This window comes from Synchiropus splendidus, chromosome 16, assembly GCF_027744825.2.
Source record: "Synchiropus splendidus isolate RoL2022-P1 chromosome 16, RoL_Sspl_1.0, whole genome shotgun sequence".
Lineage (NCBI taxonomy): Eukaryota > Metazoa > Chordata > Actinopteri > Syngnathiformes > Callionymidae > Synchiropus > Synchiropus splendidus.
Window position 1 is genome coordinate 20425784 of NC_071349.1, and position 23042 is coordinate 20448825.

The window sequence follows — 23042 nt, forward strand, 5'->3', positions numbered from 1 at the left end:
TCTAGATGATCTATTGTTGATTTAGGAAATATCTTCGTTGATTCATTTGTCTTCTGCCATAAATCCATACATCAACCATGACGTCTTTATAATGTCGGCATTTTCAATTGGTCTACACCTGTAATTATCTCACAAATGTGCTTGATTGTGACTGGATGGCGTCACGTTACAGCACGTCTTCCGTAGCCCTTCAGTAGCACAGTAGCCTTCTCTGAACTGTGAGCTATTTACACTGTCTCTGAGATGATGAACAAAATCTAGTCCTGTTGTCAAGTGCAAGTCATCTGATCTTTTACACTTAACAAAGTGTGCCAGTTCAGCGACTGTTAGCTCAGCTCTCTGGGTTCCTTGACTGCTGTCAGATTAGTTGAGCAGATGGAGCGGTGACTTTGACGGTACCTGTTTCCTTGGTCGGCAACAGAGCATTACTCTGTAGAAAAGATCAGTGTTTACACATGAAACATTTCCATCTCAACATGATCTGCATGTGTTTTCACACATTTGTATAAATACACATTTTATTTGTGAAAGATTCACACTCAACCCACCTCCAAACAAGAACCAGCTGACTGGACTGCTGCCATCTCAGCCACTCGCAGCTCACATGCTTTCAAGCGTGCCCTTGTTCCCAACTATAAAACTACATAACCTGGGAATGATGGTTTCAGACAGCAATATTTTGGACATTAGTAGGACTAGCATTGATTATTTGTGGCTGAGGCACCGTGGTGAATGCCAGGGCTTGACTGCATACTCGCTAGAATTCTAGTCTTCCAAATTAATTGACACCAAAAATGGTCGGGAGGTGAGGGCACACTACTCATACACACGCACTGTATTTTACACTCAAATTCTATGGAGAAAATACGTGCAAGACTGTAGTAATAAGCAAACGAATCTCAGTGTGGGTGAAAGTGAGCGGATTGGTGGTGGTATGCACTGTTCTAGTGCCTTTCCAGTTCCATGGTGTTCCCAGCTATTGTGCAGCCACATTACCCCACCAGTTTACACCGTCATATTGACAGAGCAGCAACTGAGGTGACTTGTCCACCCACAGCTCACATTCCTGATCCACAGTTCCAAGGTACATTGGTGCAGCTCAGGTATGCAACACATTTGCTCAGGCTCTGTGTCCTCACGTGTCAGTGGGAATTTAAAGATTCATCATCTTGGCAAGACTTTATTATTCATGGAAACTTTAGCCTGACTTTGCATGTATTTCTACGTACGCCAGCCTGCTGCTGCTCTCAGCCCTCTTCATGTTTTATTGACGGTTACAGATGTATGAAGTGCTCTCTCTGGATTAAAAGGATGGTCGAGGGGAGAGTGTCATTAAGATGCAGCAAGAGAGAGTGGTTCAGCAAAGCTGCTTAAAAATCGGTGGCATTACCATCACGCTTGCCGTCGGGTGCGGACACCATAATGTGGGAGACTGTGAGCTGACTGGAAGTCCCCACAGTGGCTGTTGGAGGCAGCACTATTGTCCATGTGCCAGTGACACACTTCTGGAGGCTCCTGATGTGTCAGCATATCTCCTCCTTACAGTGGCTGGATTCAGTCTAACATTACTGCAGGCTATTTTAGATGATGCTGGTCACTTCAAGAGCTGTCTCTATCTGCGCAGCTATAACGGTCCCAGAAGAGAATTCCAGACATTACCCACAATCCCCCTCTGCTCTGTGATGCAGCTGTTGACCTATCACCCAGTCCAGATTCATGGCTTAACAATACACAGCGTATTACTGTGTACGCTGCGCTGGCTGACATTAAACTGTCCTTCCTTTCTGTGCACATTTCTGCACAACTTTAAATGAAATGGGCCCAGAGCTTGATCTGGATCCCCCAGAAACCACTCTGTGTTGGTCTGTTGGAATGTTGCTACAAAAGAATCCACTGGTTCAGTCGGTGAGCTGACGTCTGTTGTGGAGACATGGTTGTCAGGAGGAGTTGAGTCTGGGAGTTTGGGAGCCTCTATATGTACGTCATGCACGTGGGGGCTCTGAATTGTTTGGGTGAGCGAACAGATTTGTGGTTGCATTTCATCCTGAGACTGTGTTAACAGTCCGTCAAATATATTACCCAAACCCAGCATCAGCCAAATGCTTTTATTGGAGCTGATACACTGTACAGTACATGCTGGTACTGCATACTTCACACGCTCGCTCCATACTGTGTAATGCTAGGACTAAAATGCAGGAAACTTCTCAGCATTCAGGAATAATGTGTGTTGGTAGCTGATTCTGGAAAAAAAGATGATTTTTTATATGGCGCCATTCTGGAGAAAATGGTTTAAATAACCGAATTTGGCAGCTATATTTACATTCAAGTAAAAGTTTCTTTTTTATGTGATGCTACTGATTCATGCTAAAATAAATTAATCAAAATAATAAATAATAAAAATAGTCATTCAATTAATAATGGTGTATAGAAGTACATGATGTTTGTTAATACTCTACTGTAAATGTATAAAAATAATGATATTTACTGTCATTTTCAGAAGGAAAGGCTTAACATATGCTGTAATGTTTTTTTATGTTTAGTTTTCCAAAGAATAACATTGACTCCTCTGTTCAATGCTACCTTGGGTTTTTAGTGTTGCAGAAGGCTTAAAGAATAAATGGCTGTGGATGTGTAAATGAAGGGTCAGGCTTTTGTTGATGCTTTTAATGGCATCACCCCAACCCCCGTCAGTATGACCCGTCCCAAAGCTAACATCTGTGTGATTGGTGTCCCGCAGCAGCAGATGGAACGTGTGGATGACCTGGATAGGGAGCATGGTAAAGCTCCAGTAACACACTGACTCCTGATAAATGCAGCGGAGCATTGTCAAGATTATGACTACTTTGGTTAAATTCAAATGTTCCGCTGAAAAAAGGACTGTGATGTTTTTGCCGCTGGGAAAGTTCTTTTCACCAGGAAATGACTTTAGAATGAGTCAGTCTTAATGAAATTGCCATTAATGATTGAAAACATATTGTTTATTCCCCACCATTGCAGTTGAGGTTGAATGCTCCTCGTGGTCCCGTTGAACTTGTCTTCCATTTGTTGTTGAAGTGCGAGGAGAAGCCAATAAGAGCTGCCAGGGTCGCTGGCTGTGAATGAAGCAGGACTTTATGCTGTGATATTAGAAATGTTGCCCTGTAACTGCCAGCCCCCTCAGGCCACGTAATCCAATAACAGCAACCTTTACTCGGCTGTTTGTATATAGAGAAGCTGAAATTCTCCCCCAGACCCAGCTGCCAATGGCCTTAGAGCGACCGTCTGGAAATATTTAAGAGACGGCGTTAAGAGCTATTAAAGCACTTAATAATAATTGTGCTTGCGGTCAGTTGAAGTGGAGGTAAGTTGGCTTATCCGCTTCCTGCAAATGGAAAGTGAACAAATACGATTTGTTTATGTGGATCTGGAGGAGCGGTCCGTGCTGAGCCGCTGGATGACTGAACACTGCCATGGCTTTACCATGGCTGTGCTTGAACCAAGCTATCGTCCGGTGTGAGTCTTGTCCAACACATCCGCCGTGCTGACGGCTCTCTCTGGTCTGTGATCCAACAGCTGCCTCATCCTCACAGGGTTGTGCTATCTGATGGAAGAGCAGAAGCTGTTGGAGGATGTGATGGGATTAGGAAGAACAGCGTTGGAGAGTGATGAGTAAAAGGAAGGGTGGGTTTCCTGGAGAACGCACGTAGACACCAGAGGCATGTGCTCTACTGTCAAGCGCTTCCCCCAACTACTGAAGGAATGTTTCAGCGATGATGTGATGATCATGCCAATCGCTGGTCTTACAGCGTGTCACTTACATAGTATCTACAAAACCAAAAAGGCAAAAGGGTTTTTGTTCATAGCCTTTGACGCTCATGAAATGGTGGTTTAATCTCATTGACATTATCCTTCAGATGACCATAATAGTCTGAACATGTTCATTCCACGTGGTAGAGGTTGCAGGAGTTTGTTAAGAAAGTACGTATTTGTTGTGCTACTCAAAAAATGTTCAATCTTTTTGGGAGTGGTCTGACCTGCCTAATCTTGTTTACCTTCAAGGATGATATGCAGCTTGAAATAGTGCCGGTAAAGCAGGCCGCTGTTGGCCATGTTATTACTGTTGTTAGCGATGATCAGTCCCCCCAACTTTTATTTTTAACGCCGTCCTTGTCCCTTTCTAATCGCACGCCAACTCAAACAGTCCAAGAATAGATTGGAGGCTGTCATGGCTAAAAATAGCTGTCCCACTTAAGATCAGACAGCGTTGAAAGTTGCAGCCGCGGAAAGAGCTGCTGGAATCGAACCCACCCTGGTGGGCCCCAGCGGAGTTGTCCTCAGCAAGTGGGCTGAGCCATTGTCCGGGTCCGTGTGCCACTGGCTGGACAGGCTCTCCTGAAAGCCTGACACGAGCTAGCGTGCAGAATGTGTGCTTTCAGCACTAGTGCAGGAATGCGTTACCTGCTAATGCAGCGTGAAATACTGTCAGTTCCTCGTGGGTCAGCTCCGCTCATTTGTCAGACAGTTACAGCTACACAACTGGACTGGAATGGTCCGATGAGATTTGGTCACTGTGTGTACATTTCCAGGAGTGAAGTATCCCTGCTTGACCGCTCTCTGAACTGATGTGAGTAATGACAAATGTGTGTTGTATGTGCGCAACAATGACACAACTGGTTACAACCCTGAAGTGACTTTTGACCCGAACAAGTAAAGACTAATGTTGTTTCCCCACAGGCCATAAAAACCATAGCAGGAGAGGGGCCAGGTCAGGTGGGGGTTCATGGGAGTGATGTCCCAGGTGATTTGGCTGGAAGACGGTGGCCCTTTTTTGTTCTTTTTCTAAGATGGCGAAGTCTTGCCCATTAGTCACTAAATACTCAGCCAGACAGTAAGAAAGCAGGGGGGTGCGTGTCAGAGGGGGTATGTCTGGGGCACCAAAGAGGTGGCAGCGATCCAACATGTTCTGCTGTTGTAGTTGTATAGCGACTTCATGTCAGATTAATGAGTGTTCTCTGCAAATTGTTCCACGCCAATGGGCCAGGACGGTGTTCTGCCATTGTTTATGTAGCCGCTGTTGGCTTGTACCCTGAACCTCCGCAACCAGTGTCATGAATTTCAAGTGTCATGTAGCAAACATGTAGAAGTGCTTCGTGGTTGTGTGGACGAAGAGTCCAGCGATGAAACTCCACTCTTTTTAGCACTTGAAATATCATTATTATCCAAATGTAAATGAGCTCACTGGGACAGCAGGTTTTGTTTGTTCCAGTGATCAGCTGGTGATGTGGGACGGCTCGTGGCCCATCAGGCCGTGAGGCGCATGAGAAGCGAAGGCAGCTGTTTTGACCGTTATTGATCAGATGATAATGAAAATGCTATCTTTGAATCCTGTGGAGTAAATCTCCCACCTCACCTGGTCCGATGGGCGGCAGCGCTCGTGTTCCTGCCATTCAGTTACCGTATTTGTATTGCATCTCCACTCCCGTGTTCCTTTTCTCATCACAAATATGACCTGAAAATGTAATTGGAATCCTTTGATAGCTTTTCCGACACTAACACGCAACCTCCTGGGCATGTGTTTTTCTCCTACTTGTGTGGTACGCGCTTGTATTGGGGAAGATGGCCTGCAAGTGGCTGTTCAGCCAGTTACTCCCCCGATGTCTCTGTGTCTTAGTGCCTGATCTTTGGACCTGCAACACCACTTGATGGCGAACATGTTGGCGCGCTTCCTCTGTCAGGCAGAATACCAACAGTGCGCCACAACATTGCCAATCCCTTAATCTCTGGGATTTGTAATGATGTCGCTGTGTGTGCCAGTGTGGCCGGTGATGGGAAGCCAGCTGCTTACTCAGACATGTCTGCTCAGAGGTCCTAGTCTGACTGGCAACTGGGGCCGACGGTCAACAGCTGGACCGCACTGAGTCCTGTTATTGTGTCACTTTGTTGGAATGAATTCATGTGATGGTGCAGGTTTTGTACATCGCAGAATTCCAGATTGCAGGTTGGCTCAACGAGAAAGAAACATTGTGATGTTTCCTTCAACACTTGCACATGTGTTGTACTGAATGAAAGATGGCTGCTGAAACTGCTGCGAAATGAGGAAATGGAATTGTGTCACAGGTTCCAGCTTTAGTCGAAGCTGGAGAGATTTTCAAAGCAAATGTTTTGGTGCAGATGTCGGGGTGAGGATGGAGAGTCACCGTTTTTTAAGTCTAATCCCGTCACAGAAACGTACACACTTCTACTCCAGCAACTCGCCAGCCGCCGCTCCCTCCTCCACTGACCTACTTCTCCGTGCCAGGGATGAGGCTGTGGGCTGAATACGAAGTGGCAGTAGCATCTCCCTCCCGTGCCTCCCTCTGATCTCTCTACCTCAGTCTTCTCCTCGCTCTGCACGGCTGCTCTCTTCAAACAGAACCGCCTGCAGCCCCGTCTCTGCTCCTGGGCTCCTGCAGGATGCAAATCTGAGCTTGCATCTGCATTCTCACTGTCTCAGGTTTTAGCACGTGCGCGCCTTGTCTGGCGGTACAGGTTCTCTGTGACTTATGAAAAGCTATGCGATATCATCGTAGCGTTTAGTGTCGGTTAAGTACTATAGAAATTGATATTACATTATAATTATAGTGAATCACTTTCCCACAAGCTCTTGGCCAGTGGTCAAATGTGTTATGTTGATAATGGGCTAACACGGCTAGAATGACTGTACAAACTCGTCCACAGACCTGGAGAAGTAGTTTTCTAGTCTGCTTTGATAACTCCAGTTCTGTTTGTGTTCACATCTGTTTCTGGGAGTCTCTTGTGTTTCAGTGTTTTGGGGACCCTGTTCGGTTTATGTGGTGTCCTGTTCTAGTTCGAGTCGTAGTTGTTTCACATTCAAACTTCACAGATTCAGAAAAAAGGAACGACTAAACAGCTAATTGCAACAAATCAGTGCAGCATGTTTAAATAGCTGAGCGACTGGTGGACGTCATGCCTCTCTGGATGTTGTGACTGGCAGTATTTGGATTTCTTGGCCTACTTTCTCTGGACATGGACTGGAAGCCGGCCAACAGACCGGGTGTTGAGTGAGAACCGGCCACACGTGGATTCCAGGCAGCGAGTGAAGATAGAAGTGGCACACACACACACACACACACACTCACTCACACACCGAGAGGGAAGCGCTGGAGACAGGCTTTAGTTTGCCCTCTCAGTGGCCGCTCTTCTGCATGGCAATAACGATTCCCTTGCTGCTATAAAGACTTGACATTTGCTCCCACTCTTTCACGTCCCAGTGAAAACAATGTAGGGCTGTTTCTGGGGGCTTTTTCTACATTTATTTCAGAAGTCTTGATGATTTATCGCCCAGTGTGGAGTGCTCTTATCTGTCTGCTCAGTCTCATAAGAGCTGCTCTGTTTTCCTTTCCACGCTGACTCCATTAATAATCCTGCAGTCGTCTGCGCTCGTGCTGTGCAACATCTGGTTCCAAATGAGGCGGCCGACCCTTTCTGCTTGCAGCCTCTCTGGTAAATAAGTGCTGCTACTTTATAGCTACACCGTATCACGTGTGGATGAGAAAATCGTAGCCACAGCTTTATAGTCTGTGATAAAAGACACTGTGTCTGACGGTCAAAGCTAAAACAGAATGATGTCCAAGGCAGTATGAGAAGCTTAACTGCACATGTTCCAAACATTATTAATATGGTCATGTTGCAATTCAAAATATATAGTGATTATGGATGAACTTGCATGAACAGAGGTATCGGGGTGTTCCGTGGTCGTGGAAATGGTCATGAAAATCCTATGTCAGCGCCTTGTTGAGGGTGGGGGACACTCTGGAAAGCTCACCAATTTATTTGTTCTTACCCAACTCCCAGGTGTCTGACAGGATTGAGGATTGCACTTGGGCCCGTGTCATACGACGGTCTAGTGAAATGCTGCTCCGTCCTTTGTGTCTGAAAAAAGCAGAGAGGTTTTTCATTAAAAATAGTCTGTGGCTCCTGTTCTGCGGCTGCCCTCTGCTCCGCTGCACTCTCAGGGATGGCAGGTTCATGGATCTGGAAAAAGTGAAGGAGAAAAAAGTCCAAGGGGGCAAAATGGAAATGTGGTGTTTGTCTGTGTTCATTTTTTCCGTTATAGCCCGGCGCATTCATAAAGAATTTACCACGCGCCTATTTTTAGATGCCGCAGTGAGAAATCCTCCGCCAAGTGAATGCGCAAGAGGTTGAGTCGTGCTCAGTCAAGATGTCCTGGATTGGAAACTTGAGTGGTGGACCTCTTGTGTCATGGCAAATGGAACACTGAGGCTGCTTTTTAATGGAATGCTTGGCGATGTTTTACTTGCATTTGGCTGTATATTCATTCACAAATGAAGTCGAGTCGCACAAAGAGAGATCTTTTCAGGGCGGCGGGTCGGTCGGGCTGCTGTATACGACATAATTGAGTGTAAAGAGAGTCTCATTCATACAGTGAAGACCACCCGGATCCTTTTCACAGCACTGAGGAAATCCTCCAGTCCATTCAGGCCTCTGCTCTTGTCGTGATGTGTGTTCACTTCACACACACACACACACACGCACAGATTAGCTCAGTTGAATGAGGTCACCGCTGTGGCAACTCATGGCACCAATGTGACCAAACAACAACAGACGACACACTCACGCTGCTCGGTTACAATCCTTCCACAGAAAGAGCTTCATTGTTGACTAAAGCGGAGGATTTCATCAAAAGTCTCAACTCTATTTTCAAACTTGACTGCGATGCATCGGATGGATTGAGAATCGGTCTAACGTGCCGTTTTTGTTTCCAGACGATGCCTCCGAGATAACAGCCTCATCTCCTCGTCTCACTGGCCCTCGAATATTCCCGGACTGTCTGCGCCCCAGCACACTGCGCCAGCATGCCGCCCAGGAAGAGGACGCGGCAGGGTTTGGGCTTCCTGTGCTGCTTTGGCAGCAGCGAGCCGCCTGAGATCAACCTGAAGGACACGGTGCCACTACAGCTGCTGGAGTTCAGCGCGCCCATGCCGCCGGCCGAGGAGCTGCACGCACGCTTCTCCGAGCTCGTGGTGAGTGATGTTTAACCTGGAGCTCCTTTTTTAAATTGCCGACCGCTACTGAGTCTCGTTGGAGAATAGAACAGTCACAAATGGACAGACCAGGGAAGCCATCGATGAATGGAGACGTGAGGAGGACAGGTTTGACTAGACCAGCGCTTCTCATGAGCCGAAAAGATGCGCACAAGGAACTTCCTCTCAGGTGCAGGTGCCCAGGCAGCATGATAGGCCGCACGCGTGCGTTAAAGGAGCAGTGTTATGGGTGTCGTGTTTTCACAAAACACTGGTGTTCAATGCTAATGTTGTCTATTATGGCAGTGCACACAGGTGCACTCACACAAATTGGAAAGACAGAAGAATGAAAGTCCATGCCTTGTGACGTGTTTCTCACACTGTTGGAAAGTGGAAAATGTAAGTCTATAGTCTTCAAAACCAGATATGGTTGACTGAAAATGTAAGGCAACAAGCATGGCTGCATTTGCGAGGTGCAGCTGAGAGCCATGACCCAGCCGTGTTTACTGCAGCGCGCTCTGACATATGGTTACAATGTGTTGACACATTCACAAGAGCCTGAAGCGCCTCTCACTCCAGATTGGCAGTGCGGCCTGTATTGTTGTGAAACATGAAGTGGACGGTTGCTTTAGACTCTGAAGCCGGCAGAGAATGTGCAGAGCCAGGGGAAGAATGAGTAGTATTTTTAGACGTGTCACTTACATGGGAGCAGCACTCACCAGACTGGAGATTGTTTAAAATTCTTCAGGAGCTGCTCTCATCCTCAGCTCCAGCGTGGCTGCTAGCGTCGCTGGAGTAAAGCTTAACCACTCATACTGTGCTACGGCTGTCTGTACTGCCACTCTGGCATTTTCATGATCATATTTTATTATATTATTATTTGTATATATATATATATATATATATATATATATATATATATATATATATATATATATATATATATATATATATATATATATATATATATATATATAATTATTATTATTTGCGTGATTTGAGATGGCAAAAATAATAATGCAGCTTCACATCGCGGCCACCTTGGCACCAGAGAATCACGTCTCCAGGCTCACCATCTGACTGCACAGTTCCATCACATTCGTCTTTTGCTCAGCTGCTTCCGTCTGATTTTTCCACTGCTCCAGTCCAGACGAGGTTTCACATGTCCAGGGTGGAGTGGGCACTTCCAGTATTAGCTTTGGGGTTGGCCATTTCTCCTGGAAAAATTCAGGCCAAACTGCTTCCCTAACTTTCCCCTCCAGTCGCACTGCTGAAGCGGATGGACTGTTATGCAACAGCAGGGGAAGCGAAATGCTCCCCACCCGCTGAGCCTGATGGAAGTCCGTTTCCTCCCCTGTGAGCGTCCCGGGATTCACCCTCCCTTATTCTGAATTGCTTCCCTCTTTCTCCTGCCAATTCGGACTCAGTGACTCACAGCTCTTCCTACCTGAGAATAAAAATTGGCCACTGCGGAGCAAATTATTATGAAAGCTGTTGAGTTTCGCTGAGTCATCAACGACAATTCAGATAAATCAGACGTGTACGTGTCCAAACGTCCAATCGTTGTCAATGTGTCATGTCCTCAGAAGTGTAGTTTTAATAACCGTTTAATAATAATTCACATGAAACTATACTTCTGTAGGAAACTCTTCATGGCGTGAGTTTTCGCCCTGTCAGTTGAGCCGGGGCTCACTCTCGCTGTCCACCAGCCCAGACAGGAGACTAGTGCTGGAGAGTCAAACCCCTGTTGTGGAGCAAGTTTGGCGGTCAGCGAGTGTCAGTTTCATCTCCTGTTCTGGTCGTCCGCCACAGAAGCTTTTAGGCTGGTGGAGGACTCAATCATTTGGCTGTGATGTCTGGAAAGGACGATGAAATGGAAATGTGTGGAAGAAGGTGAATGCTGTGGCTGAAGTAACTTCTCAACTTCAGTGACTGGAGGCCTCAGATGACCTCCATACGGCTCGTGTGTTACTGGCGCCTCGCAGCAGGTAAAGGCATTCCGACGCTCCCTGGAGATATGCCACTTCATGCAGTCAACGCGTCAGAGGCCATGTCCTCTCTGGACCGCACACCTTTCCCTTTAGGTGGAGTTCCATGTTTTCTTAGTCAGCTGTCACCGCGGCCCGCCTCGTCTCACTCGTCCGCACGTCACTCACACCTCGGCCCTCTTTTCCTGTGCTTAGACTTCCCGGCACAATTCTCCGTCTGCTTCCTCCGTTGGGGCTGTACACGAGCAACTCTTTCTCCACATCACTGCTCCGTGTTGTGGAGATGTATTCACGTGTTTGATTCAAGTATCATCTGCCTTGTTCCTCTCTTTTATCTACAGTGCTGCAACTCATTCAAACCACTCCTCCCTGAAGAGTAGAAATCAGATGCCAGATCACAGAGATTAAAACCTAATCCTGTGTTTATGCTTTAATTGGAGTGTTTCACAGGTCTGTTCAGGGTCTCCTCCACTTCAACCCAAACTGCTCTTTGCCTTGACTGTCACTTAGCAGCGAGGACAGCAGATGTCTTCATGAGCTGCGGTGAAGCTCCCAACGTCTCGCTGCGCTCTCTTGTTTTCACTCACTGTCTCACACAATTTGATGCCAAAACAAAAGTGACCGAACACAGTCCGTGATGTCACCAACACAGCCTTGAGTGAGGTTCCTCAGCTGTGTGTGAGAACATGCCTCAGCATCAAATGAGAGCTTTCCCTCTCGGATCAGGCGTGGCTCCTCTCAAGGCTGAATTTTCCCCTCCGTGTGCAGCAGGTGTAACAATATTAGCTTTGGTTTATGTGAATTCCCGGCCGGAGCGTGCGGATGGAGGCACATCAAGAGCTTCTGGAAAGAGGTTGGATTTTGTTTTGCAAGAGTTGGTTTGGGTGCTGCTGAGGTCATGAGGCGAGGCGAGGCTGGGCAGCAGCTTGGGACGCTGGAGCGTTGCATAACAACCAATCGACAACTTTCTTTGCTCATTTGAATATCACTGGAACACGTTTGATCGCGCATCTCCAGATCCAAGTATAACTCGGGTCCTTGTGTTTGTTTTCACTGCTGTCTTGACTCTGGCGTGATCCCACACAGATACCCCGAATCTCATGAAAGAAATCCCTTATGTAATCGCATGTTTATCTCCAAATTGAATTTTCAGTCTTGGCCAGCTTATCTGCTCCCTTAAACTGCACAAAGTGGCATGCCTCAAATACCTCAATCCTCTTTCTCATTGCAGAGGGATGGCGCTTCTATAGCGTAGCTCCCGGTCCATATAAGACCTTACAGTTGAGAGGCCTGGGGAGCAGCGGGGGGCAGAGGGAGCTCAGCTGCTGGGCTCACAGCCCATCTGGTTCAAATCCAGGGGTCTTATTCTCCCTGATTTCCCCACAAGCTTCCTGCATCAGCTCCTCCAAACAGCCACGGTTTGGACTGCAGGGCTTTGACCCGGGGAACAGGCCACATGCCAGAGCCCAGCTCCTCGGCCTCTGTTTCAAAGCTGCAGGATCTGAGTGCGAGTCCAGTTAAGATCCGCCGACATTGCAGCCAGGTGTCAGACGCTGGTGGTTGGTTGAGGGCCTGTGACACAATTTGAAATATTGCTGATGAATACAGCTTCATGGCTACTTTCGTGTAGACCACGGTTCTTAACCTTTCTGATCTCGGGGCACCACCTTTCCCCGGCCCTGTGGTTAAGAATCACCGGAGTAGACTAGGTTTGTGCTGTGGAAGTGACACATGCATTTCCTGGACCGTTCTCCAGGAAATCAGGTGAATTAAAGGTTCATGCGTGTACGCTCATGTGCCGTGGATTCACGAGGAGAACTGGAGGCTGGCTCCCTGTCCGACCAGCCTCGCTCCAAATGGCACATCTCTGCATGCAAACTGACACGTTCTTACCGGTGGAAGGAACGGAGCGCCATCCCACCGTTTTCCTAAGCCTGACCAAATTAATGGAGTTCAGTAACTGACTTTAGTAAATGGTCAGATTTGCGGACTCATGTCAAGGTCTGCAATTTCAGGTTTTGGTTTTTACAGTATGTTACAAATGTTACAAAAAACAGTGAAATATGGTTGACAGAATGTTAGCCTTTAAGACCGACTATATCATCCAACACGCGATGTGGCTCCAGCGTGACAAGGCTAATCCGAACGTGACGCTTACCTGGCGCCGTTGTTTCTCACCGAGGACGTGTCGCGGTTGGGTCATGGTAGCAAGGTTAATGACCGAGCTTGTCGTCGGCTCCAGACAAGCGGGTTGATTTATGGCTGGATAAAGCAGTTTGCTCTCTGATCTTCTTCCTTTATTCAACCCCTTTTCCCATTCATGTGGTCAGATCTTTGATGATGCTTCCATGGGGGGGCATTGAATCGCAGGCGATGATGTCATTCCAGTCTGTTTTTGGAATGTGCACCTCAGGCCAACCCGTCCAGCTGAATGGATGAAAACAACTCGAAAGGCTGCCTTTAAGGGGCCCCTCCTCTGGCCCTGTTAGCTCTCCTCACTCTGGGGGTCCCCAGGGGCCCCGCTACTTCTGGCTGACGTCATGGTTGCAAAACCATTATGTGGAGATTAGCTGGTGCTTGAGCGGCAAGTCCTGGTGCTTAAACCTGGCATCCTGTCCTGAAGCACATGCTAGGTGTTCTCTGCCTGTCTATCTGTCACTTTTCTTCCATCTGTGCTTAACCAGATCTGTGCTCTGGATGGGACAAGGAGGCTCATTTCCTGGGCTCATCTGCATTTCAAAAGGTGCGGGAGGGTCTGTGGAGCCGAGCAGCAGGGAGAATATTAACGCGCTCCTCTGTTGTCTGGGCTTCCCAGTCGCTCCAACATCTCTCTGGAGACAAGCTGGACCCGCTGCTCTCTTTCTCTCACTGCCTTCAATACAGTTATTTTGTCGACCCAATTCCTATGGTGCTGTCCTTAACAGGGTTATTGTTAGATTTATATTATTGGTGTCATTTCCCCATGATGGTGCAACTATCCGATCAGTTCTAAAATCTTCAAAATAAAACAATACATTCATTCTATTACGATGTTACTCTCACTTCATTTCTCACATCAGTTGTCATCATTTTTATAACTATTTTGAATGAATCAAGTGGTCTTTATTATTGTGCCTCTGTATTGCAGTTTCATGCTTTCAAAATTCATTCCATTTTTTGCCATCATGTATTTTCTTTCAGATATAGCTATACGTACTTTTTTGTCCAACCATACTTTATGTCCTTTCTTATTGTCTGTATCTAACGGATGGTGCTTTCTATATTTATTTCCATTTTTTTTTACCATTTTTGCAAAACAATATCTTTGAATGCTTTTTTTATTATTAATATTTTGATATTTTTTCTGGACTTTTCTCTTGATTGTTTGATGAACTGTCTACTTCCTTACCTTACTTCTGTCTTTTTTTTTTTTTTTTTTTTAAGCCACTTTCTGAGTTTGCTTCTTCTGACGACCATCAATTGTCAGTCAGCCTTCTTCCTCTGTTTCAGTCAGTTTCCTTACAAATGGTGTGCTCATCATTATGCGCTTCTACCCACAGGTGTAAAAGAGTTAGAGAGTTCTGAATGTGACCAAATGAACTAAGCCATCCTCTTGTTGCAGGATGAACTGGACCTGACGGATAAGAACAGAGAGGCCATGTTTGCTCTGCCAGACGAGAAGAAATGGCAAATCTACTGCAGCAAGAAGAAGGTGAGTCCAGCACCGGGACTTAATCTTCAGCGAAGGCTTTCCTGGCTCTGGCTGACCGTCTGATGGCCCAGCATCTACACTCCCGTTGCCAGAGGATGTTATGGTAGATCAGCTCGGCCACAATTGGCTCCATTTTTGCATCTGATTTCTGCATTGACGTAAATATCTTCTGAGTGTGATTCTGCCAGCGCCCGCTCACTCAAGCGCATGAGCGTGCTCCAAGTTCACTGGCAAAAGGCCCAGTCCTGCCTTACCTTCTTCAGATCACGTGGTGCGCCACGAGAACAAAACCACATGCAACACAAGTGGACGGCTCCGGTTCGTCCTCCGCTTCACCTCGTGGCTGTGCCAAAACAGCTCTGGCTTTCCTTATGGCCCGTCCACAACAACGCACTTGGTGGTTAAACAGCCAGCAGGAAATGGCATTTAGCAGGAGGGATTGTGGAATTCAGTCGTCAGCGGCTGTCAGGAGCAAACTGAATATGGAGTGGTAATCCCACCCTTGTGCCTCATTCCTAATTTGTTTTTTTTGCCATGATTATTGTTTTGGAGCAGATGAAGTATCACGTCTCCGGAGGGCTGATTCCTCTCGACAGCCACTGGGAAGTGTGTGTTGGTGTGTACACCTGCATGTGAGCAGGAGAGGGTTAGGTTGCGCAGGGAAAAGGAGAGAAGTCCAAATTGGTGTTTACAGGGATGTCAGGGCGGGAATGGAAGCTGGAGACGGCCAGTGGTTTCCAGTTGCACCGCCGAAATGCAGCGTGCCTCAGCGTCTATGTTACATGGACAAAACAGTTCGACACCGAGTCACTTTTCTGTCTCGTATGGTGATGCAGATCAGAAGGTCATCAAAGTAATGCCTCATAACAGAGTCTGCTCATCCTCCAGTTGCTCTTAAAGCCTGGCTAGTTCCCTGTTCAAAAGATTTCATTCATATTTCCTGTCCACGGAGTCACAGAGTGTTTAATCCAGGAACACTAGAAACATGAAAAGTGGATCCACAGTTCAAAACGGTTGTTGACCACTGTGCTAGAGTAACACCAAGAATCACCTACGTCAGATACCACTTTGGTTCCTCCCTTCTCTGGCGACTTGGCTGACAACCTTTTGACAGCCTTGTCTTGGTTGGAGCCAGTGGTCTCTGGGGGCTGGCAGGACCAGTCCATCCAATTGAGAGCCACCAGAACCTCTTTGGTTTTGGACTGCAGGGCAAACCTGCCGTGCTGTTGGCTCTCAGGAGGAACATAGAAACTGCACTGAGAGAGGACACCTTTCTCGCCGACATATAGAGACGTGAATACTTTAAAAAAAAATGCCCGTCTGTCAACACCAACCAATGGGACGAGAGTGTGTGGGTTTTGATAGTGTGGAAGATGGATTGGTACAAGAGTATTATCGGAGTTTGATGTTGAAGAAGGTCACTTCACAGAACCTGAGTGAGCTTGTCTGTGCTCTTGAGTTGTTGTCTGAGTCAGCGCTGTGGCTGCTCCTCCGTGGTCCATGGCACTTTCTTCTGAAGGTTGTCTGAGGGAACTGGAGTGACACCGTGAAGAGCGGAAAAGTCCAACAAGCCCTTCATTCATAGAGGAAGACGTGTAATGGAGAATCAGGAGGGAAAACAAGCGGCGTGCGATAATGGCCCGCTTGTCTGTGTTTGTGGGCAGAAGACCGCGCTCAAACCCACATGAAGTGCTGCTGTATATAACGGAAATGACACAGTTGTAGGTTACGCACACACATGCACTCTGTAGTGGCCTGTGTTTTCCTCTCTCTCAACATGACAATGATTTGAGCGGAGGACGGCAGAATTTCCCCTCAGTGGTTCCAGGCACACACTGGTTCTCTTGTTGGCCTCCGCCAAACCACAGCTCCAGTTGTTGTGGTTAGATAACACTTGGAGGAAGAAGCAGCGGGACAGACCAACGCTGTTCACCTGCAGAACTCATTAGGTGTTTTCCACCCACAGTTTTTGTTTATTGCAAGTTTCCTCAGCCTTTTAGCACAGTTCTTTCAAGTGTTAACGCACAACACGCACACCAGGGACCTCCTCTTTAGGTGGATGGAAAAACCTCATATCCAAAAATGGGTGGAGCTGCACAAGCATTTAACCACTCGCTTAACATGACATGCATATTCATCGTTCTGAGTGGATTCTTGAATCAGTGTAAACCAAAGTGCTGTTCAGAAAACACCTCACACACAACTACACACACAACATCAGAAGCAACAGTTGGTCCGAAGACTCTCTTGTACACATGGTGAGATTAGTATGGAAGGGGATCAATGGCATGAATCCAAGCTAGCGCTTGCACTAACAGGTTCCAATGAGTGTGAAGTTGGAGATCGGAAAAGAAGACTGTGATGTCCATGAAAGCTGTTCTTGATATCAGTAACCTTCTGATAAATTCACACCCAGTTTGCACCTGGAAAGCGCCTTGTTCCTCTTGGTGTATTTCATTGATTCAAACACCAACATCAGGATTTTAGCTGACGCATGCACATTTTTGTTCCCGATGACCTTGACTGTCAAGGCCTAGCTCCATTTGTGTGGCTCCATCAACACAGGTTATTATCAGGCTACACTCTGAACACGCTCGGAGAGACCAGCTCTTTTGGTGTACTACCTCGATTCTCAGCAGAAAAATACATTACTACCTCTGAGTTGATGCCGAAACAAAACCACGGAACAAGTCCAGCTATTGAGCCCAGTTGATGATCAAATCCACATCATTTAGATTCCCAAACCTCTGTGAGGGACGCTTTGTTGATCTACTGAGTTTACCAGCGAAACACGGCGACGCAGCCTCTGGGCTTTTAATAACCGAGGCCTGTCTAGATCTGCGGGCCGCGGCCATGTCCCTCTGCTGACGTGTGTGTTTGTCTGGTGTGTGCGTGCGTGTGTGTGCGTGAGAAGACGCGGAGGTTAGATATGGAGCAGATGCATGACTGCGTTGATGAGCACATTCAGTGAACGGAGCCGTTTATGTTGTGGTGCGTTGCTCGTGACTCTGTCTCAGGCAGGTGGAGACGGTGATGTCACATCTCGCAGGCCATTATTATGGTTGTCATAATCGGCGCTGTGACGCCCGGTGCCTCAGAGTAATACCCAACAGCGTGGCGTGGCCGCCCTCCGGTGCAGCTCACCCTTCATGTTCGCTTGGAGCATGTGCGCCACCATAAAATGCTGTGGCTCTGACGGAGTTGCGTAACATTGTAGAATTCAATATCCTGTCCCTTTCCTGGTTCCAGAGGTGAGATTTTATATCCAGGCTTCCGTAGATAAATATTCCCTGCGGAGGGATTGGCTCTGTGGAATGTCAGACAGAAACACATTGTGGTGACAGCTGGAGCAGAGCAAACAGAGAAGATGTCGTGAGTTATTCCGAGCACGAAGAACGGGAGGGTTGCAGAGCAAGATGGTGTCGCCACCAGACGCAGTTTATGTTGAGCATCATCGCAGAGTTGGACCCATGTGACGGTGCCAGACCAAACCAGCCATCCAGGTGAGCTGGGCTGGGTGAGTGACCTCATTCCCTTTCCAGCTGAGGTGTGTGGCCTTGGTTCATCGTCCCACACTGGCCTGGTCACGAGAGCGAGCCTCCGGCGGCAGACCTTTCAGCCAAGTCGCTGAAATTCAGCAGCCAGCTCAGCATAGTTTAGGCTGGTCCTGAGCCCGGGGCACCGTCACCTAAAACACCGAGTCGAGCTGAGAAGGCAGAGGAAGTCTGCCTGGGATTGGCAGTGAAGCTGCAGGGGAGATGGTTCAGGGCGACAGATGTGGGTTTGGACTCAGTTGTGAAGCCGTTTGCTGGGCTGAGAAGGAAGTCGAAAGAAGCCATTGATTGACAGCAAGACCTTGCGGCACAGCAAGTGTCTTGAAACCGCACCGCGAGTGTGGCAGTGGGGCGAGGCGGGAGGCGAGGATGGCCAGCCCACGTGCTCAGACTTGTGTTCAACCTGCTGGCTTCGTGTTTAGAGAAGCTGAAGCTTTTCTGTCTAATGCCTCCACCTTATCTCATGTCGAAGTGTTAGTCTGGTGGGAGTGGCCACCTGGCTGTTGGTGAGTGGATCCTGGCCTGGCTGCCCAGCTCCTGTTCGCAGGTCTGGTGAGGAACTGCGCTTCACTCATATGTCCCAGGTGCATCTGATCAAGCCCTGACATCTGCAGAAGCAACGCAGTCAGCCGAGTGACCTGAAGAATACATGAACCATGTGGGTCTTGGTTCTGCTTTACGCTAGAATGTGTGTTTTCCATTCATTTGTCTTCGTTAGGTTCGCGATTGTTTTAATGCACAATTGTGTATTTTCTCCTAAATGATATATTTGTGTGTGGCCACATTTTAATTTTGTTATTGAATGTTCCTGTGTGTTTATCCAACTCCATCATGCTGTGGTGTCAGTGAAGCCTGAGGATGGCGGGTTGCATGACACTGGCGAAGACAAAGCCTGCACCTGGTGCAGTGCAGCGCCCTGGCAGGAACTCAGTTGTCCAGGTATTTTGGAGTCCTGCTCTCCTGAGTTGTAAGTCACATTTGACAACAACAGACAGGGGGAATGTGTGTGTGGAATTGCTGTATCGGAAGGGAAGGTTGACCCTGGCTCCAGCGAAGGCAGCACTCAATATCACCTGCGACACTTTCAGGCGCCCAGCGTCTCATTGCACCATGCTAATGCCAGTCCTCAGCCGGGACTAAGGCGGAGGAAGTGGCACACAAACCTGTCAGCACCTTACTGGCGCACTATCCTGACATGGCCCGGCGCAAACATCCTAATCATTTTGCATTTGTCCCCAAACAGGGAAATTATAGCACTTCACCGCTGCCAAAACCAATGGAGCAGACGTGTTTTTGAAGGCGTGTTTGTGGCTGAAAGGGGAGCACGTTGTTAATCTCAGCTCCAAGATCTGTCTGTCTGTCAACTGTATAGTGGAAAATAGTGGCGGCAGTAGAAACGCTAGCGTGGTCGTACAGTGAGCACTATTGTTTGAAGGGGACCTGCTAAGCTTTGGCCCTGCTTTCTGCCGGGAAATGGGGCTGATCGAAAGAAGGTTTTGAGAGAGAGGGGAAAAATGAAGTGAAATACGTTTCAGTCTTTACAAGGCAAACAGGGTTTAAAACACGAGCGATGAGCGCTGATATGAACTAACAAGGACGTGTTGGAACGTGTAACTGTCGGTGAGAGCTTGGGGGTCGACTGGTAAGACTGAGAGTGTTGCCTTGTGGCTCAGCTCTTTCTTCACCAAGGCGTGTTACATGTGCTGCCCTGGTCTCTGTCTGGTGTCCACCTGCGGAGGCCTGAATAATGGGAGTCGACCACTTGGGAGCAGCTCAACACACGTACTGATGCAGGAGGAGCGGTGAAAAGGTTCCGACGTGCTACACTTTGTCATCACCAGTTCTCCTCGGAGCAGCGATTAAACAACAACACCGTTTTTCTTGTTAGGTTGGAGTTTTTGTCAAGCTAGGAAAGGTTACTGGAGGTCAGTCAACCTTTTGATCTTGGGGCATGTTTTTGGTGGCTGCTGTCCTACTTGATGACCCCCGCCACCCCGACTCTGGCCTGGAGGTCACCGACCCCTGAAACATTCCTATTGACACATTTGTCCTTTCATGTTTTCATGAAACCTTGACCTTTTATCTTCCAAAACTTTCCAAGCCCATCGAGATGGAAAAGTGTCCAGTGCTCTTTGACGTGCGTACGGTCTGAAGAACAACATGCCACCAAAAAGGCTGTAAGCCCAGGCTAAGCAGGAGCAGCTGCAGTGAGGAAGACAGACTCCGGTCCTCCCGTGCCTTCCATTGGCTGGGACAAATTGATGTCAGACGTTGGAGAACTATTTAGGAGTGCGCTTTGTTCCTCCAGGCAATTATTTCTCTTCCCGTCTCTTAAAAACCAAGTAAACACGCGGAGATGTTGTGACCCAATTTTATGGGCTCCATTCATTAAACCTTGCAGAGCATTGGCGAGTGGAAGGAGTGTAAAATGTGAATGAGAGGCTTTGATTTGTGATCGGAAACTGATGAGAAAAGCAACGTGATGTCTGCGTAACTGCGCTTTTATTTGACCACAGATGGAAGCAGGGTTGAGCTCGACAGTCCTGGTCTTGGACTCGTCACCCTCCTTCTCTCGGCACCAGCCCAGTCAGGAGCAATAGAGCATGTCGGGATGCAAACCTACAATGTCAGGCTGCTAGTGAAGGGCCTCCTGAGGGCCACCTGTTCTGATGCATGTAGTGTTCGGTGACCCACGCCTCAACTGTGTGTTTGTTTTGTTGCACAGGAGCAGGAAGACCCCAACAAGCTTGCGACCAGCTGGCCCGACTACTACATCGACCGCATCAACTCCATGGCTGCCGTAAGTCCAGATCCAAATGTCAGTCTCTTGGACGTCCTCCGCTCTGCTGGCTCTGCTTGCTGTGTATTTGCCGGACCACATTCCTTCCCTGTGACCCCGGCGTTCACACACACTGTGATGACAAACAGGCCATTGAGAGTGGAAGCAGTCAAGTCAGTGGGAAAGGCTGTTGGACAGATGGACGGGAGCCAGCGACTGCTTCTGAGGGAAACGCCATCACGCTGCTTATTTTCAGCATCGCTGCTGTTCAGGCTCGGACTCTGGAATACTGACCCGCTGGTGCTGTTGACCTCTCAGAGTGTCGACGACAGCTTGGCTACCAAATGTTTAGAGATCATAAAACCTCCCTCGGCCTGACATGTAAGGATGAAATGTGAGTTTGTGACTGCAGTAAAGACAAACTATTTCAAATTGAGCAAAAACCGAGGAATGTTGAACAGACGTTCTCTGTTTTGTTTTGGTTCCGTCCAAGCCTGTAACACATTTACAAGTCTTTCCAGGCCACGGATCAGATCCACTGTATTTCACTCAGACCATCATCAGTGGGCAGCCAAAACCTAATGATATTTAATACCTGTTTATTGCCGTGTTGTTCATTTCCTGGCACGCGTGCGGACGGTTGCTGTTTCGGCAGATGTTTTTGTTTACTGGCTCCACTCTGGGGACGACAAAGAGCTGGTTTTAAACACCATGTCTTCAAGTCTGGGGAAACGTTTAACACCGAACTTGCGATGACTCACCGACATCAAGACTTAAGCCTGGCTGGAAATATGATTCCAGCTCATTCCATATGCTCTTGAAACAATCCATCAGACAGGTTTTAGCTGTGCATTTAGGATTGTTTCAACAGTGACATGACATGTGACTGGCTAACGCTCCCTCTGGCAGAGTGTCCCTACTGCAGCTGGCTGCTGGGCCTCCTGACAGGGCGGCCACACACATGATGTATGTCACGACCTGCCATACATGCTTTGATCCTTAATCACAATATTTCCTCAAAACTTTTTACTGCAAAGTGAATGAAAGGTGACGCCAGCTGAAATCCCGCCCGTCACATGCTAAAGTAACTGTTTGGCCAATAGCATCTCTTCTCCTGAGAAAGGCCGTGTTGGACCCGACTTGCTTTCCTTGCTACCTGAACCACTTTCTTGTTAGCCATCAATCCCTATTTTCCCCACCGTGTGCCGTCCACACAGCATCTTGAGGAGGGTGAGTGACCTCACGGCTTGGCTGCTGGTGGAGCTCAGCAGGGACAGCCCTTCAACGGTAGCTGAGTTATTGGATGAGCTCATCGTGAACATCAAGGCCCAGAAAGATTACAGCACGACCGCACTGTCTGGATGTTTTTCACGAAGCCGTGTCCGAGCCCCGGGGTGGTCCGCTGGCCGCCGCACGCCTCCAAATGTCCCAGATACTGTAGAGCTGCTCAGCTTTACCAGGACCGGGAGTTGAGAGGAGCATGTCTGAGCCAGTAGTGTGATGCTGAAGATGGAGGGAGCGATGTTGTTGGTGAGAAGCCCAGCTCTTCGTTCAAGAGAGTCGACTCCCGTGTTGATGGATTCACTTGACGAGGCGTGCTGCTTGATGCATCAGTCTTCGGCATGAAAAACACCAAAGATCATTGGGGGTCCTGCCGTAGTCAGGGATGATCTTTGTGAAGTGATGTCAACAATAATGAGGCGTGATGTCAACACTCAAATTAGCTGCACTCTGTTAGGGCTGTAAGTCTTCTGGGACCTGGGTCTGTGCAGAGGTCCCCCGTTTGAACCACTCTCACACTGTAGGAATCATTTGACTGCAATATTTCAATATGAACATTCGCTTTCATTGAAAAACGTGTAAGGTCCCCTGTAGACCAGGGGACCTTTTTGATCTCGGGGCCCAAATGGGTCCGGGGCCCCTTCAAGCAATACAACTGATTCATGACTCTTGATTTAATTTGTGTTCAGGGACCACAATTAATCTACTTACACATGAAAAAACCTT

General features: G+C 47.9%; 1 protein-coding gene across 5 annotated transcripts in view; it reads left to right on the forward strand.

Moving 5' to 3' along the window:
- The window catches only part of daam2 (dishevelled associated activator of morphogenesis 2), a 67828-nt gene that overhangs the window by 19080 nt on the left and 25706 nt on the right, over positions 1 to 23042 (forward strand). For all 5 annotated transcript variants that reach the window (XR_008412624.1, XM_053844474.1, XM_053844475.1 and 2 more), the window contains exons 2-4: positions 8766 to 9023; positions 14613 to 14702; positions 20982 to 21056. Coding sequence is in view for 4 of the 5 variants with exons in the window: in XM_053844474.1 (XP_053700449.1) it covers positions 8856 to 9023; positions 14613 to 14702; positions 20982 to 21056 (333 nt within the window). In the remaining variant the exon portion in view is untranslated. The remainder of the gene's footprint in view (positions 1 to 8765; positions 9024 to 14612; positions 14703 to 20981; positions 21057 to 23042) is intronic.